Source organism: Somniosus microcephalus, chromosome 3, assembly GCF_052327205.1.
Source record: "Somniosus microcephalus isolate GS21.2 chromosome 3, FLI_Smic_1.0, whole genome shotgun sequence".
In the NCBI taxonomy this organism is placed as follows: Eukaryota; Metazoa; Chordata; class Chondrichthyes; order Squaliformes; family Somniosidae; genus Somniosus; species Somniosus microcephalus.
This window is the reverse complement of record NC_140989.1, coordinates 303,337,173-303,354,507: the sequence shown is the minus strand read 5'-3', so window position 1 is coordinate 303,354,507 and position 17,335 is coordinate 303,337,173. Positions and strand designations below refer to the sequence as shown.

At 40.3% G+C, this 17,335-nt stretch overlaps 1 protein-coding gene across 8 annotated transcripts in view; it reads right to left on the bottom strand.

Annotated features, from left to right (window-relative positions):
• Positions 1-17,335, bottom strand: part of patj (PATJ crumbs cell polarity complex component) — a 471,326-nt gene that overhangs the window by 346,911 nt on the left and 107,080 nt on the right. For 7 of the 8 annotated variants that reach the window (XM_085982870.1, XM_085982876.1, XM_085982869.1 and 4 more), the window contains 3 exons: positions 7,864-8,073; positions 5,710-5,829; positions 3,154-3,486 (listed from right to left, as the gene is read on the bottom strand). In XM_085982870.1, coding sequence (XP_085838996.1) covers positions 3,154-3,486; positions 5,710-5,829; positions 7,864-8,073 — 663 coding nt within the window. The remainder of the gene's footprint in view (positions 1-3,153; positions 3,487-5,709; positions 5,830-7,863; positions 8,074-17,335) is intronic. The other variant, XM_085982873.1, reaches the window with a different exon arrangement.

The following is a 17,335-nucleotide window of genomic DNA, read 5'->3' as shown; positions in this document are numbered from 1 at the left end:
CTCTTGCCTCCGAGTCAGAAGGTTGAGGATTCAAGTCCTACTTCATAGATTTGAGCACAAAAATCTAGGCCGACACTCCAGTGCAGTACTGAGGGAGTGCTGCACTGTCAGAGGTGCTGTCTTTCGGATGAGACATTAACTCAGTTTAATGAGGTGGATGTAAAAGATCCCATGGCACTATTTAGAAGAGGAGCAGGAGTGTTAACCCTGGTGTCCTGGCCAATATCGTTCACCCAGAGGGTTGTGGGGGTCTGGAACTCACTGCCTGAAAGGATGGTAGTGGCAGAAACCCTAACAACATTTAAAAAGTACTTGGGTGTGCACTTGGGATGCTGTAACCTGCAGGGATATGGACCAAGAGCTGGGAAGTGGGATTAGGCTGGATAGCTCTTCGTTGGCCGGCGCAGGCATGATGGGCCGAAATGGCATCCTTCCGTGCTGTAACTTTCTATGATTCTATATTTATCCTTCAATCAAAATCACTAAAACAGGTTATCTGGTCATGATCACATTGCTGTTTGTGGGGGTTTGCTGTGTGCAAAATTGGCTGCCACGTTTCCTACATTACAACTTCAAAAAGAACTTAACTGGCTGTAAAATGCCTTGGGACGTCCGGTGGTCGTGAAAATTGCTATATAAAAACATAGAAAAATAGGAGGAGTAGGCCATTCGGCCCTTCGAGCCTGCTCCGCCATTCAATATGATCATGGATGATCCTCTATCTCAATACCATATTCCCACTCTCTCCCCATACCCCTCGACGCCTTTTGCGTCTAAAAATCTATCTCCTTAAATATATTCAGTGACTTGGCCTCCACAGCCTTCTGTGGTAGAGAATTCCACAGGTTCACCACCCTCTGAGTGAAGACATTTCTCATCTCAGTCCTAAATGTCCTACCCCATATCGTGAGACTGTGACCCCTCGTTCTAGACCCACCAGCCAAGGGAAACATCCTCCTTGCATCCAGTCTGTCTAGCCCTGTCAGAATTTTATACGTTTCAATGAGATCCCTTCTCATTCTTCTAAACTCTAGTGAATACAAGCCTAGTCGACCCAATCTCTCCTCATACGACAGTCCTGCCATCCCAGGAATCAGTCTGGTGAACCTTCATTGCACTCCCTCTATGGCAAGTATATCCTTTCTTAGGTAAGGAGACCAAAACTACTCTAGGTGTGGTCTCACCAAGGCCCTGTATAACTGTACTAAGACATCCTTGCTCCTGTACTCAAATCCTCTTTCAAATGAAGGCCAACATACCATTTGCCTTCCTAACTGCTTGCTGTACCTGCATGTTTGCTTTCAGTGACTGGTGTACAAGGACAGCCAGGCCCCTCTGCACATCAACATTTCCCAATCTATCACCATTTAAATAACACTCTGCCTTTCTGTTTTTCCTACCTAAGTGGATAAACTTCACATTTATCCACATTATACTGCATCTGCCATGTATTTGCCCACTCACTCAACTTGTCTAAATCACCTTGAAGCCTCTTTGCATCCTCCTCACAACCCCACCTAGCTTTGTGTCGTCAGCAAACTTGGAAATATTACATTTGGTTTCCTCATCCAAATCATTGATATATATTGTGAATAGCTGGGGCCCAAGCACTGATCCCTGCGGTACCCCACTAATCACCGCCTGCCACCACGAAAAGGACCCATTTATTCCTACTCTGTTTCCTGTCTGTTAACCAATTTTCAATCCATGCAAGTATATTACCCCCAATCCCATGTGCTTTAATTTTGCACACTAACCTCTTATGTGGGACTTTATCAAAGGCCTTCTGAAAATCCAAATACACCACATTCCCTGGTTCTCCCTTATCTATTCTACCAGTTACATCCTCAAAAAACTCCAGTAGGTTTATCAAACACTATTTTCCTTTCATAAATCCATGTTGATTTTGTCTAATCCCATTGTTTTTTTTTGTTGTTTTTTTTAAGTGTCCTGTTATCCCATCCTTTATAATAGACTAGCATTGTCCCTACTACTGATGTTAGGCTAAACAGTCTGTAGTTCCCTGTTTACTCTCTCCCCCTCCTTTTTTAAATAGTGTGGTTACATTTGCCACCCTCCAATCTGCAGGAACTGTTCCATAATCTATAGAATTTTGGAAGATGACAACCAATGCATCCACTTTTTCCATGGCTACCTCTTTTAGTACTCCGGGATGCCGATTATCAGGCCCTGGGGATTGATCAGCTTTCAGTCCCATTAATTTCTCCAGCACTATTTTTTTACTAATACTAATTTCCTTTAATTCCTCCTTCTCACTAGACCCTTGGTTCCCTAGCATTTCTGGGAAGTTATTTGTGTCCTCTTCCGTGAAGACAGAACCAAAGTATTTGTTTAATTGCCCTGCCATTTCCTTGTTCCCCATTATAAATTCTCCCGTTTCTGACTGTAAGGGACCTACATTTGTCCTCACTAATCTTTTTCTGGAGCAGAGAGAGCAGGTGGGGTGGGAAGAGAGAAAAGGAGAGAGATAGTAAAACAGCCACACACAAAGACAAGGATTAGTTTTGGTTATTTATGACCACGGAAGAAATTGCTGCGTGAGCAGAGCCAACCCTGAGGACATGCTTATAAAAAGTGTGAAAATAAAATCATTTTGTTCCAGAACTTATTTTGTGCGAACAAAATTAGTTGTGCCTGCCCCTATAACATCTTCAACTCAGTTAATACTATTTCAGTGGGATACATTTGCTAAGTAGAGCAAGCTTGGGAGGCCCAGTTGACTTTGAACCTATGGTTCCCAGAGCTTTCCACCACGAGGGGTTTTCCTCAGCTCATGTCTGGGCCTATTATAAACTAATTGATTGCCATGGTTAGTCAACAACTCCATTATCATTGGATCGTGCAACTATAAAGGCAAACTAGATGGACTTTTAAAAAGGGAAATCTCATTGTAGCAACTGACTAAGGCACAAGGACAATTATAACTTGGGAAAGATTAAAAATGTGAGCACCATGCTTTACTCGAGCAAAGTTACAGGAAGATGTTGCCCAGGTTGTTCTAATTACTATATTGCATATTTACAGGTTGGGGTGAATCAACTTACTGACAGTCTGAGTACCTGTAAATTTAGAAACTCAGTTAGTAGAAGGGACATTGCGGAGCACGTTATGCATCAGTAAAGTTATTCTTACCTCATTATTGTATTGGAATAAATGTGAATCATTAAGTAGTTGATCATCAGTTGTTTTTACATTTATTGGGTCTGCGGTCTCTGAATATTCCAATTGATCATTTATATGATGCTGGTTAACATTTTCATAGGTCACTTGGTCCATCTCATTCTCGTCATCCACCAACATTTCTTGCTGTTCACCACTCTGGCTCCATTGACCTCTTGCTAACCTCTCAGTTGCCCAGAATTCAGTTTCACTGTCAGCCGTGCTGGGATGTAAATTCAACAAGTGTAAATCCACCTCAGGTTCATCAACTAGTTCTTCTTGGGAAAATGAAGCATCCTCAAATTCCTATTGGCAGCAAAGAAGAAACATATTGCTAGATTGGGTTTACTTGAAATGTAACGAGACATTTATTTTAAGTATTAGTACAGAAAATCAGTCAATGACCTCTTCATAATAATTTTGAATATCTAAATATTTTAACCAAAATAAAGTTTGATAAGGAAAAATATGATTATTTGAATTCTAAGTGCAATTCTACAATCCATATGTTGTGCCGTATTTTCTCCTTTGTGTTCTAAATATTTTTTTAAACTCCGTGTATTTAAGAAATCCATGTCAATTCTAATGATGGTCACTCTCAAAATCTATTTGCTGCAAACATTCCCAGTTTTTTTTTTTTAATTAAAGCTGCAGAATTCATTTGTTCAAGCAAATGCTGAATTTTACAAAAGTTTTTCAACAGGAAAAAAATTAAAAACCAACAGGTTAGATATGAACAGAAGCTTCAAAACAGAGAATGCCAGGTTAACTCTGAATAAACCTTCAATAGCCTATAAGTTACACTGATGCTCTGGTGTATGCTCATAACTCATGATTGATCTGGCCTGAATAGTGACTTCAGTCATTAGCTGTATAGCCCCCTTCACAGCAGAATATTCCAATTGATCATTAATATGCTGCTGGCTAATATTTTCATAGATCACTTGGTCCAGTGATGTGGAGTGGGCCTGTCAATGTCTGGCAGAAGGGAAGCGTGTTGACATTTTGGATGGAGACAGTCCTGACAGGAAATATGCCAAGGGTGTTGGTCTATTGTTTCTACTCATGCATTTCAGTACTTTTTCTTTACATTTCAGACCTCGTGCATCTGCGGGATTTTTCTCTTTCTCCAATTTCAAATATTTTCTTGCCTTTTTGCTCGTGTGGACCTTTCCCATTTTTTCATCACCTTAGCTAGATGCACATTCTTTTGTTTTCTAATGCATTTGCATTATCTGAGTGGTATTATCTTTTATATCAGCCAACAGTTTTCTGTTGAGCAATTTGCAGGTCATTCAACACATTGGCCCAGAATTTACGGGGCCGATGACTGTGTACGCTGTCCTAAGTGCTGTGAATGGCCACGCAAGTTCTGCGTTTCCACATGCGCAAAAACCCGGAACTTGCAATGTCAAGTTTCTCCTCGACAGATCGTATGCATCTGCTGTAAATTCACTTTTGCTGGTGCAGAGTTGGGTTATTTGCCCAACTACTGCCCAGCGAATACCCACAAAACCCCTACGCCTGGTAAGAGCTGGCATAAGGCCTTCTTTTACCAATGTAAGGGTTAAAATACATTTTTTCAATAATTTAAACATTCACTTACATTTATAATTAGTTTAGGTTAATTCGGTCCCATTTAAAAATGTTTAATTAAAGGGTATTTTAATTAATTTTGAACCTGTGATCATTTATTTTTAGTTCAATGCTGTGAAATTTTTATTTATTAAGTGATTTCTCATTATGCTTAAGGGGATTCCGTACGTAAATGGAATCCCCATAAGCATAATAGGAATCCCCCTTTGTGATTGGTTGGTCCGACCCACACAATCCCAGGGACGCTAGTGAACCGCATGCACCCCTGGTATCCGTGGGCCTTTATGCAGGCAGGCTCAGGACTGCAAGAGTCCGAAGCTCTGGAACCATCTGGTATGTACGTAATTTTCTTGTGGTTCGGAGCCGTACGCAGGCGGCAAGCCTCAGACTGCGATTTCCAGGCCATTAACTTCCAATCCACGATTGGAGTATCTGCCATTTCCCCTTCCCTTTTTTTCCTTCAACCAGAACAAAATGCTTGCTTATCTTTCAGTTCTGACTACAGGTTGCACCTAAAACATTACTTTGCCATTTTTCTTTACACACGCTGACTGATCTGTTTCCAGCATTTTCTGTTTTTGCTTATTTTAAACACTGCCCCACAATCATCTACATTTATTTTGATTTACATAACCCATTGCAACATATTTGCATTGATAACCTGTTTCTGAATTATTCATAGTGTAGAAAGCACCTTTCAATTATTTGGTTTCCAATCTACAGAAAGTTCTAATTAAATTGCAATGAATCCAAAAATTAGTTGAATTTAATTTTTTTTGGAACTATCACATTTGGCACAGAAATTCCTATAATTAACAAGATACCAAACAAATATGATTCCAAAATATGCATCATTGTTTCTCCCACCCCACCCCCCTCAAATAATGAAATAATTTAAAATCAATTTTAAATTCCTAACATAGAAGCACTTACATGGGGTACTGGCAGGTTTGAGGAATAGACTAAATTCAATATTTCTGAGTCATATTTTATATTCTCTGTGGTAGCACTCGAGCCAGAGAAGTTTGAATTGTCATTTTCATTTGCTTCGGTCTGAGAAGAAAAATACCAGTTTTGCAAATTAAGTGCAAGTCCTTACTATCCTATCTCCAGCAAAGCACTTGACACTTTCTTTTAGCCTCAATCATTATCACAAATGTCACAAAATTCCATTTGTACTTAAGGATGTTAACAAATACAGTGAAAACAATCTAATCAAATGATAATTATAATATCTCCTCATTAAGGCTTCAACGTTGTCACGTTGCTATGGCCACAGGTGAATGGCCATGGTTTGCTGACAATATATTTAGAAATCAATGACATACGCTTATTATGCCTAAAATCAGATTTCTCCAGTTTGAAGGCGAGATCTTGTTGCTATTCATCTCAAAACTTCATTAAATGTCACCCATATGGGTAAAAATCTGTCATTCATCCTTTAAGCAATTACAGGAGAGAAATCAGATGGGGGGGGGGGAGGGGGGAAGGTTGTTACACGAGCCTTAATAACAAGATTATGAACCGGAGCTGTACTTTATTTTAAAAAAGAGGGTTCTCTGATGGCTTAGGTGAACAAATGCACAGCAGAGACATACAGAGCAGCAAGGTCAAAGTTTGAATCCCTACTTGGTACACAGCTAGTTGATTTCAACCAAAGCAGTAATAGGAACATTACAGTCACCCTCCGCTCAGAAAGGGAAAAACAATTCAGTCAGGTTCTTGCTTCTGATCACTATGTAGTGACCCCTATTGGAGTGAATATGTATGGACATCGAGTGAGACCGGTTTAGCTCACTGCGATGTCCCCTCATGTCGAATAACGTACTCCTCTGTCCAAGTTCACACAGGAACTGGGCAACATAGCACGGTTCCCAGCATGATATTAAGATATTATAACTGATCTATTCAGGGGAAAAAAAATAATCGAATCATTCAACACAGAAGGAGGTCATTCAGCCCATTGTGCTTATGTAGCCTCTTTGAAAGAGCTACTGTATACAATTAGTCCCACTCCCCGGCTCTTTCCCCATAGCCCTGCAAAATGTTCCTTTTCAAGTACAGTATATATCTATTTCCCTTTTGAAAGTTACTGAATCTGCTTCCACCACCCTTTCAGGCAGTGCATTACAGATCATTAAGTTAAAAAAAAAACTCATCTCCCCTCTGGTTCTTTTGCTAATTATATTAAATCTGTCCCCTCTGGTTACCAACCCTCCTGCCAGTGGAAACAGTTTCTCATTATCTACTCTATCAAAACCCTCAGAATTTTGAACATCTATTCAATCTCCACTTAGCCCAATACTAAACCAGGTCTAAAAAAACCCAAATCACAGCTTCTCCAGTCTCTACACATAACTGAAGTCCCTCATCCCTGGTATCATTCTGGTAAATCTCCTCTGCACCTTCTCCAAGGCCTTTGCATCCTTCCTAAATTGTGGTGCCCAGAATTGGACACTACTCCAGCGGAGGCCTGACTAGTGATTTATAAATGTTTACCATAACTTCCTTGCTTTTGTATTCTATGCCCCTATTTATAAAGCCAAAGACACCATATGCTTTTTTTTTTTTTTTTAATAAATAGCTTCATTAACTTGCCCTGCCACCTTCAAACATTTGTGTATGTGAACCCCTAGGTCTCTCTGTTCCTGCACCCCCATTTACAATTAGTTTATACTGCCAGTCCTCATTCTTCCTCCCAAAATGCATTCCAAAATGTTGGATTAGAGTTGCATGACTAATGACATACCTATGTAAATACTAAATATGAAGGGCATAATTATTAGTTTCCCTTGGTTATGGGCATTGCAAGGCCCAAGGCAGAAGCAACAGCACCCAATATTAAATAGTTATTCAATAATAGACAAGTATTCCTGCCGCTCAACAAATCCATAATAATACTATTCTTCCTGTTGTACAAACCCATATAAAAATCTACTACAGCATCTTTGTTACAACATGAGGAAAAATGACATATTTCAAACCAAATTTATCTCCATGTGATGCTCTTGGAGTTTGAGGTAGAGATTCTTTTATAACCATGAAGTAATCAAATGTTTGTATTTCATGAACATTATTGGTGCTTACCACCATTGGTTTGCAGATGCCAAGGCGGACCTTGCCAGACGGAGCGTCTTTCAGAGCCTGAACAGCTTCTGCCAAAGCAGTATTCTCTAGATTGTGGTCATTGACAAAGATGAGCCGATCCCCAGGTAGCACCCTGCCATCACATTCAGCAACCCCACCAACCACCAAAGAGCGAATAACAGTAACAATGCGTGCGGGATCTAAAGGATCCTGAAGAGGGAGCCAGAGACCATAAGAAGTAGATTAGACAAAAGATCTAAAGTAAGCTTAGACAAAAGGTACATAACACATACAAAAGCCCCCACATAGCTAAAAGCATATATATTAATCCCACATCCTTCCAATGTAATGCACTAAGAATTCTTCAATCCATAAATATTACTTGAAAAAAATCTTCTTTCCAGGTGGTTTATTTTGCATTGGCGGCCACACTTGTCAACAAAGCTATCGCTAATTTATGAGAGCTCCGCACTTTTGTGAAAAAGGAAAAAACTTAACCAAAAGCTTAACAATATTAAGAACAAATCAACCAACATTTATCAATCGAGGTAAAATGCCTTAAAGGAAATTCAAGAAAGCATAAGGTGCTAGCACAGTGTTGGTATAGTTCAACATGCAATTAGCTCCTAATCATAGCAACACCACTGGGGAGGGTTCTGCATGGAAGCCAACTACTTTCCTTCAGGAAAGAAGGGAAATGTTGAAGGGGCAGTCATCAGCCCCCGGTCACTCACGTCTATATCCATCTCCAGTCAGCTGGAGGGACAGGAATGGCAACAAGGTGCCTGACTGCACACTCAACCATGGATTAGTATATTGCACAGATGGAAAAGAAAGTGAAATTTCAAATGGGAAATGAAGAAATTCAGAGTGATCTATAAAATTCTAGCACGGTTTCCAAAATTAAATATACTAGCACCGTAAGGTATGAAATGGTTCCTTGGGTTAGAGTGTTAATGTAAGTTGTTGAGACACAGGTATTAAAGTTATTAAATACAAGCAGAAGTAACTCACTAGTACCAGGCAACAGTCATTTGAAAAAGGGACTGTATCAGAGAATGAAAGCAGGCCTCACTCTAGAAAAGATACATTATTGGAAAAGTCACCAGCAGTCAGAGAATAGAAGGCAGGAGATCATGCATGCATTTGAGCTTGCATGTGTGGAACTCTGTCTTTCCCTCCAGTCAGCAGCAATGTGGGTATGCAGTACTCTAAACACAACCCATACTGCACTACATATAGCACATACAGGAAACTCTCATTTAAATGGCACCTAAATATCCGGAATTCTCTATTAACCGGCAAAATTCTCACTCCGAAAACAACACTTCAATAACCGGCAATGTTGCCGAGTCCGAGTCTCCCGCGGTGGCTGAATTAGTCAGTGGGGGTAGTTCTCCAAACTGCCACTACTCGGCTTCTTGGCGCTGTCGGGAGTTGGAACACCTCAATACCCCTGTAACAGGAGTCTGATTCTCCCGCGCTGTCGGTAGTCTCTTCCAATCCGCCATTTTACAAGTGTACTGTGTGTCTCCCACGCTGCTGGTAGTCATTGCATTGCATTACCCTCAACTGGCAGTACTATACTTAATCAAGCATCTTCCACCATCCATTTAACACAACATTCTGTAGGTGAGTACCCAATTACTGCATACTGCACATTTCTTGATTTTTTAATTTTTCTTTCTTAAAAATAGCCTCGGTGGATAACCCTCTCCGTCATCCGGAATTTTTGATCAACCGGCAACACGCGGTCCCGTCGGTGCCGGATACCAAAGAGTTTCCTGTAGTACATCTGAGACATCCAACTAACAGAATATTGTGCCTCTCCGTTAGCATATTTCATGAAACACAAAGCATATATAAAAAAAGAGAAAGTGTTCATAGAATACAGTGTTAAAATAAAGTATGCTTTCATTTGTGCTTATGGGGTGGTGGGGGGTTTCCACATTAGAAGAAACATGATTGAACGATTGGTACTCAGAAATTGGCTTTTTCAAACATTCTGCAGCTGTATGTTAAAAAAAAGTACACTGAATTACACAAATATTAATCAGAAATTGTTAAATATCTTACTATGTATGCCTTTATTACTCCATGTACTGTATTTCTATGACATTTTAAAACAAGGATTTGTTCTTTTAAATGGTCTATAAATGTTCTTTTCTTGTTTTTACAGTTTATGCAGCACAGTGAATGTGTTAGTAAAATATGACACTGTTTAAAATTATAACATAATTGTTAGTGAATTAATGTGTATGCTTAGCATTATTAGTTCATTTTCTGGCATCCTTATGCAAAAATCAACTAACCCGCTCCTGTTCTCATTTTTTTTTTTTTTTATAAAACAGTGACAATTGTTTACTAACAATCCTTTCCATATGAATCACAAGTGCATTGTGTACAAAAATATCCTGTTATACAATAAAGAAAAAATTAATATGTTCAGTCAGATTTTATTCAAAACAACATGTACGGTCTACTAGACTGAATTATTCATGCCCTGGAATCAGTTTATGATATCTGGCATTAACATGTATGTTTAATTCTACAGAAGTTAAAAAATTCATTGATTTAAGTAATCTGTAAAGATACTTTTGAGTTTTACATACAGTGGAAACCTGATAAGATTCCTAGTATAGACATTATGACACTTTCTGAAGTAATAGTAGGTTATAATTTAATTCCTCAATTGGACCTAGTAAGTGGGAACATACTGGACTAAAGCAATGTGTGATGTTAACCAATTTGAATTTATCTGGCTTTAACTCCTAGTTAATAATATTTCAGTATTTATCTACGAAGAATTTGTAAAATTTCTGCATATCCTGCTGGGGAAAAATAAGGAAAACAGATTATGGTCAATCCTCACTGCGATGTGAGTTGCTGTAATTCTAAGATGTACACACACACACATAGAATAGTGAATACTTTAAAATTTTGCAAAAAAAAATTGTTTCTGCAAAATTACTTTTCAATGTGGACTAGCCAAGTAAAGTGTAGAACAGTGAAATTTAACATATTGTAAAGGATGTCAAGCACACAGACTGGAAGCTTGAAATTTTGTGAACCATTTGTCCTCACCAAAATAAACTTTTCCTTTAAACAGTGGCCTCCTAGGTGAGTAACGTTGATTAGGAGGAGAATATTATAACTGGACATATAAATGAGTGTTCACTAAAAAAGCAGAGACACTCTCTAAACCGCTTCATGACAGCATAGCCGAGATTGGCGACTCACCAATTGGTAGGTTGCAAGTACCCTGATACTATATGGCACAATGTGTTTCAAGTCCCATAGCTTGCAGGTATTGTAACACTCTGTGGTGCCGCATGTTGAAGATCAGATGTGCTTCAATACAAAACTCTTGATTGTCTTTATAACCGTCACTGTGTAATTAGATTGGGCAATACAATGGGGTGAAACTTACAATTCTCTATATAAATCACTATCTACATTAATCATATATATCAATCACACAAAAACTTTGTTGCCCAACAGTTTCATGAATCATCACAAGCAATCAAATTCACAATAAAATATATTTATGCCAGTTTATTCATGCATATTCCCTATTCTGCAGAAGAATTTTGTTCCACATGCAACTTTTAAATCCACACTTTCAGGCAGTTGCAACAAGTCACTATGCAAACAGCATCATCTCAGACTAGCATCTGGGTCTCTTAAATGCTCTTGCATTGAAAATCTGGAACACCATGCAGTGCACGACTTGCCAACCTTTAATTAATTTCACCATTACTGCTGAAATGCCTCCTTCTAGGAAAATTAGGGAATGGTTCAAAGAGGAGGAGTTGTATTATAAAACCACATGTGGCAAACATCAAGAAAAGTGGCTGTTAACTCTTAAATAAACTTTTAACTGGGACACTAGTGGTCAAAACTTATTCCTAAAAGCAAGTCAAAATATTGTAGTACATTCCAGCTTGTATTATTCAAGAGCAGAAACAAAATTGTTCAAAGTATAGGAAAAATATTTTTCTTGTAAACTGATTGTAGACCTTTAAAATTGTACATCTATGTAGATCTCATAACAAAACTTTGAATAATGTCCAATCTGGAAAAGCATTCTGAAGTTTCATTGCAAGTTCTTGTCAATCTATGTGTACGAGTGCAGTAACAGAACATGGTGCAACAGATGAACTCTAAATAGCATCAGTTAGAGCTCCCTGGCCCAAAAACACATCACATACAGTAGATAGTTCTTACCAAAAGGAACAAGTAAACCATGATGAAGTATTTCCTTATAAAGGGAAGTTCTACAAATTGATAGTCACAAGGATTGCATGCAAACTCTGACCTTCCAAAACTTGCAAGAATTATTTGTCAATGTTCAACAATGTTTTAATAAAATAGGGCAATTAGCATTGCTACTAGAGCAGTTTAATTTATTGGCACCAATATGCTATTAGAAATAATTCACACTTAAGTTAATATGCTGTCATGTTGCACAATACCTTTCTTCTGTGATAAACCTAATTTACCATTTCAAATTACTTTTACCACCACCTGCAATTGAGTTATAACAACCAATACTCCTATGATAGTGGGCACAGCCAAAAATGCTCTCTCCAAACAAAAGTTTCACATACTCAAGTTTAGGGTTGCAAAATTCTGGGAATTTTTAAAAGAGGAAACTTTCCATGGGAATTTTTGGGAATTTTGAGGTTTTTTTGCACACTGATGGTTTTTGTCTCTGACCCGTATATTATCTTTGTCGTCAAAATAGACATACTGTTCCATACAAATAAAAACAGGCTTTCAAAACTTTATTTAGGTCATAATTTTGAACTTTATTGAACCCCCACAAAAAAGACCCATCTAAAATAAACTGAGCGTCAGCTTATTTAGCCTGTAATTTGTCCTTATTTTGTCCCTTTGAGTCTTCTACTCATGAGTCTTCTGAGTCTTCTACTCCTCATTGCTCCTCCTGATTCTCTGACTCTGACATGTCCATTTCCTCCTCTGTGTCAGTGTCTAGCTGTGTGGTGGACACTTCTGTATCTGGCTCAATAAGTTGTAGGTTCGCCCGGATAGCCACCAGTTTCTCCACTCTCGTTAGTCAGCCTGTTGCGCACCTTTGTATGCGTATTCCCAAAAAGTGACCAGTTTCGTTCAGAGGCCACTGATGAAGGTGTGATTTGGAGTATCACCGATGCAATAGGTGACAGGGCCTCAGATGCACAAAGTCCCTTCCACCAGGTATGTGCACTGATATGCTTGTATGATTCCCATATCCCATCCCCATTCCAAAGACCTTGCTTGGTAGAGAACTTTGCCAGACTTCCCAGAACTTTGCCCACATCCAGATTGAGATGGTGTGAGGGTAGAAATCACACTAAGCGCTGTTGATCTGTTCTCCAGAAAGTATTGGTCTCCCAACATGCTTTGGGTCAAGCATGTATGCTGCAGCGTGAATCGGCTTGACACAAAATTCTTGACGCGTCTGTATGAATTGAAGAATTGCCTTCTCCTCTGCTTTGAGCAGCAGGGATGTGGGTAGGGCAATGCTGATTTGTTCTTTTAAATCAGTAAAAAGCCTGATAACATCTGACAAGACAGCGTCATCTCCTTCAATCTGAGCAATTGCAGATGCTACTGGTGAGAGTAGTTTAAGGCTGCTAACCACTCTCTCCCAAAACACATCATCCAGCAGTATTTCCTTGATGGTGGTTTCCATATCCCCAGACTGGGATATTGCCATTTCTTGCAGCGACTCCTTACCCTCCAGAAGGCTGTTGTACATTATGACAACACCACCCCATCTAGTGTTGTTGGGCAGCTTCAGTGTGGTGTTCTTGTTCTTTGTCATTTGCTTGGAGTTGTAGGTTGCTGCAACTACCTGTTTTCCTCTGACATACTTAACAACTTGCTTGGCTCTCTTGTACAGTGCTTCCATGGTTCTCAAACCCAGGATGGCCTTGAGGAGCAGGTTAAGCCCATGAGCTGCGCACCCAATAGACGTAATATGAGGGTAGGCCTCCTCCACTTGAGCCCAAGCAGCCTTCATATTCGCAGCATTGTCAGTAACTACTGCAAAGACCTTTTGTGATCCAAGATCGTTGGATAAATGCTGCTGCATCTTTGTGGCATTCTTTACATATGGCTTTCTACAGTGTTTGCACATGTACACAGTCTTTCCAGCTTTAATGCCTGGGGTAAAATGCTTCCACACATCCGACGGTAAACGTGGCATTGTTCTATGCAGAGAAATAAAGGGCATTCATCTCTGTGTCGAACTGCGGTTGATCAGCACGATTGCAACAGGGTGAGTACATTTTTGCTGATGCTCCATGTGATGGAAGCATGACCTGTACACACACGACGCTACATCACCAATAGTGTATTATTTTGTATATTTTAAATTGAAGGACAACAGAGTTCAACAAGTAACTGGTTTATTTGGTATAAAGTCTGATTTACTTACTGCATCATCACAACATCAGCAGAAAACAAAATGACTTCCCTCAGGACCCCTAACCTGGATCTTAAAAAAACTATAGCAGTCTTACAGATGCCTGCAGGCCAATCACAATTCGATATGCAAATATTACAAATAGAGGGAGCTAATCGCTCATCCAACCAATCAGGACACATTTGTTCACAGTCACACACAAAACTTGTAATTATTAAAACAAGCCAAGTAAGAAGATAAACATATATTGATTAAGAAATTCCTTAATAATTAAGATTCCATCTCTGTTAGTAATTTTAAGAGGACCTGTGGAAAAAAAAAAGAAAGAAATACAAAAAAAACAATATTATGCTAGCATGTGCTTTTTTGGGCAAAATTCCCAAGCTAAACTTCCAGTGGAAAATTTCCGGAAATTTACCGGAAACTTTCCACCCCTTTGCAACCCTACTCAAGTTATACTTTACTAGTGAATATACTGGTAGCATTTTCACATCAGCTGTTATTCTAAACCCCAATGGAATGCATAATTGCCAAGGTAACCTATTTTACAATTCAACTCATCTTCCTTTTTGTTGAGATGAGCACACCTGAGATTTTTGATACTTTTCAAATCCAATGCTGTTGCCCGTTTTCTCTTTTTATCCCCATCTTCCAGTCACTGCATCATCAGTACAAACCTCTATCCACAACATGCAGCCCACAGAATTGTAGTTTTTTGTATACTGGACAGCTTGTGGTAAAGTGCTCCATCAGTCAGTCAGGTAGGTCACATCCAACCAAAGCAGAAAGTGGTAAGAACTGACTAAATCAACATATGATTTACCTGAAATACTTCACTTTGTTTTAATTAATAAGTATTTTGTATTCTTTAGCAGAGATATGCCCGTACCCATTAAGAAAGCACAGGCAGCACGTCAATTTGGTGCTGCCTGCTACTTTACATGATTGTAGCGCACAGCCTAGCGCCGAACACGCTGCCGACAGGCTGTGCACTCAGCAGGGGACCCAAGTTTGCATCGCTGGAGCAAGGCTGGCTTTACTTAAAGCTAGCCTGTTCATGTTCAAGGCAATCTCTAGCTCTTAAAGCTGAACTGCCTTCTGAAAATTTTTTAAAAATCCTTCAGAACTAGGCAATCTGCTGAACTACCTTCAGCACATAAAAAATGCTAAAAGTGCTTCAGCACAAACATAAATGGCTCAACAGGCCAGGGAAAGGGCAACCAGAGTCTCGGACGCAGCACTCCAGCGTGGAAGATCCTCTACCCACAGGGGGCCAGGAGACCCTCCAGAAATAAGGATGTGGGACCAAATCACCGAGGCAGTCAATGCCAGTGTCGCCCGCAGGACCTGGCTCCAGTGCCCAAAGAAGTTTCTGACTTCAGACGAGTGGTCAAGGTCAGTGAATACATCTTCAAAAGCCGTCTCCTACCAACTGCACCACTAGCCTCTCACACTTAACGCACGACGACCTCCGCGCCCCCCCACCCACCCCAAAATCACTCACCTACCAACAATCTCTACCATATACGAAGGACACCTCACATTCCTAGATACACCTCAGCACCTTGGAGGAGACGGTGCTGGCCATTCTTGGCAGGGCATGGCTGAGCCCTTGGCCTGCCACGAGGCTGAAAGAATAAAAGATGCGGGTATCCTCATACTTTATCCTCCTCCTCACATCCCACAATATCTTCTGATGTACAAACTACACATGGTGAAAACATACACTTCTTGCTTTCTCTCCCTCCCCTCACCACAACCCTACCTTGTGCCTTCCTCATTTCAAACACCCAAGAAATCCAGCCTGCCCAGACAGTGGTTGACCAAAACGATGGAGGAGAGTGAAGAACAAACACCGTCACTCTATTTCACAGTCCCAGCTACCAGTTACTTGAGGTCATCCTGCAAGGCCATCTGCAGTGTCCCCCACTGCAAGTCAGCAGCCTTCTACTGGCCATGCTGCAGCCACTGGGGTAGCACTGCATAACATCACTGGGATAGGCAAAGGCACACACAAGACAGTCAACTAAGGGAATCCAGAAGGGTGATTAGTTGATTTTTTGGTGTAATATTGGATGCATATATGGATAAAGTTGGATTGGAAAGTTTGCTTTGTGGTGGCTTTCATTTCAGCATTGTGGCCAAGAGGACGCTGTGATGGTCAGTAACAGAGGGAAGGTAAGGTGTGGGGACAAATGCCGAAAGGGGAATTGGGATTGTTTTCACTGGTACCGCAGGCGGATGATTCGATCCTGGATATCCCAGATAGAAAGGGGCTGTCTGGTTTGCATCCTTCCTTCAGCTTTTTCCTCTTCCCTCTGTGAGCAGCTTGTCCCCTTTGCTGCCTCTTTCATCTTCATGCGATGCTGCAGCGCAAGGGGGACAGCAATTGGACCCCCCAGGACTGGGAGCAAGTGGTGTTCTCAGAGGCCTTCCTTTAACAGCCAAAGCCTTGCAAACGTCGAGCAGCACTCCCTGCACACTTTAATAACTTTTTTAATGTAATGCACCAAGACACTACTCCAAAAAAAACGTTAAAAAGTCCAAAAGCAAAAATCTAAACTCACCTTAAAGATGTGTGTCCCTTTAAAAGCGCTGGCAATGTCTCTATAGTACTGCTGCATGCACGTTCTTCCGTGCGTGGTTTGGAGAGGGCGGCATCAAGAGTGGCAACGTCCAAAATGACAGTCGTGCATCAATTCAGGTGATGCACGCTGATTGACGTCACGATCTGCATCATTTCAATGAGGGCGATGAGGTCAGGCAATAGCAGCACTGCTGACTTGCCCAAAATAGAGGCCGTGGCGTTCCTCGCCGGAAGCAAGATGACCACCATTTTTTCAGCAAAACTGGCTGCCGCTAAATCTCCCAATTTCGTGGCCCTTAAGTCTATAGAATCTAACGTTTGTGTGATTCTAGATTCTAAAAATACTTCACTTAGGCTATAAAAACGATGCTTTTATGGTGACACGACACTGACGTACTAACATGCTGTCCCACAGTGTGGCAGGAGCTGGGCTTATGCTCAATTTTCACACA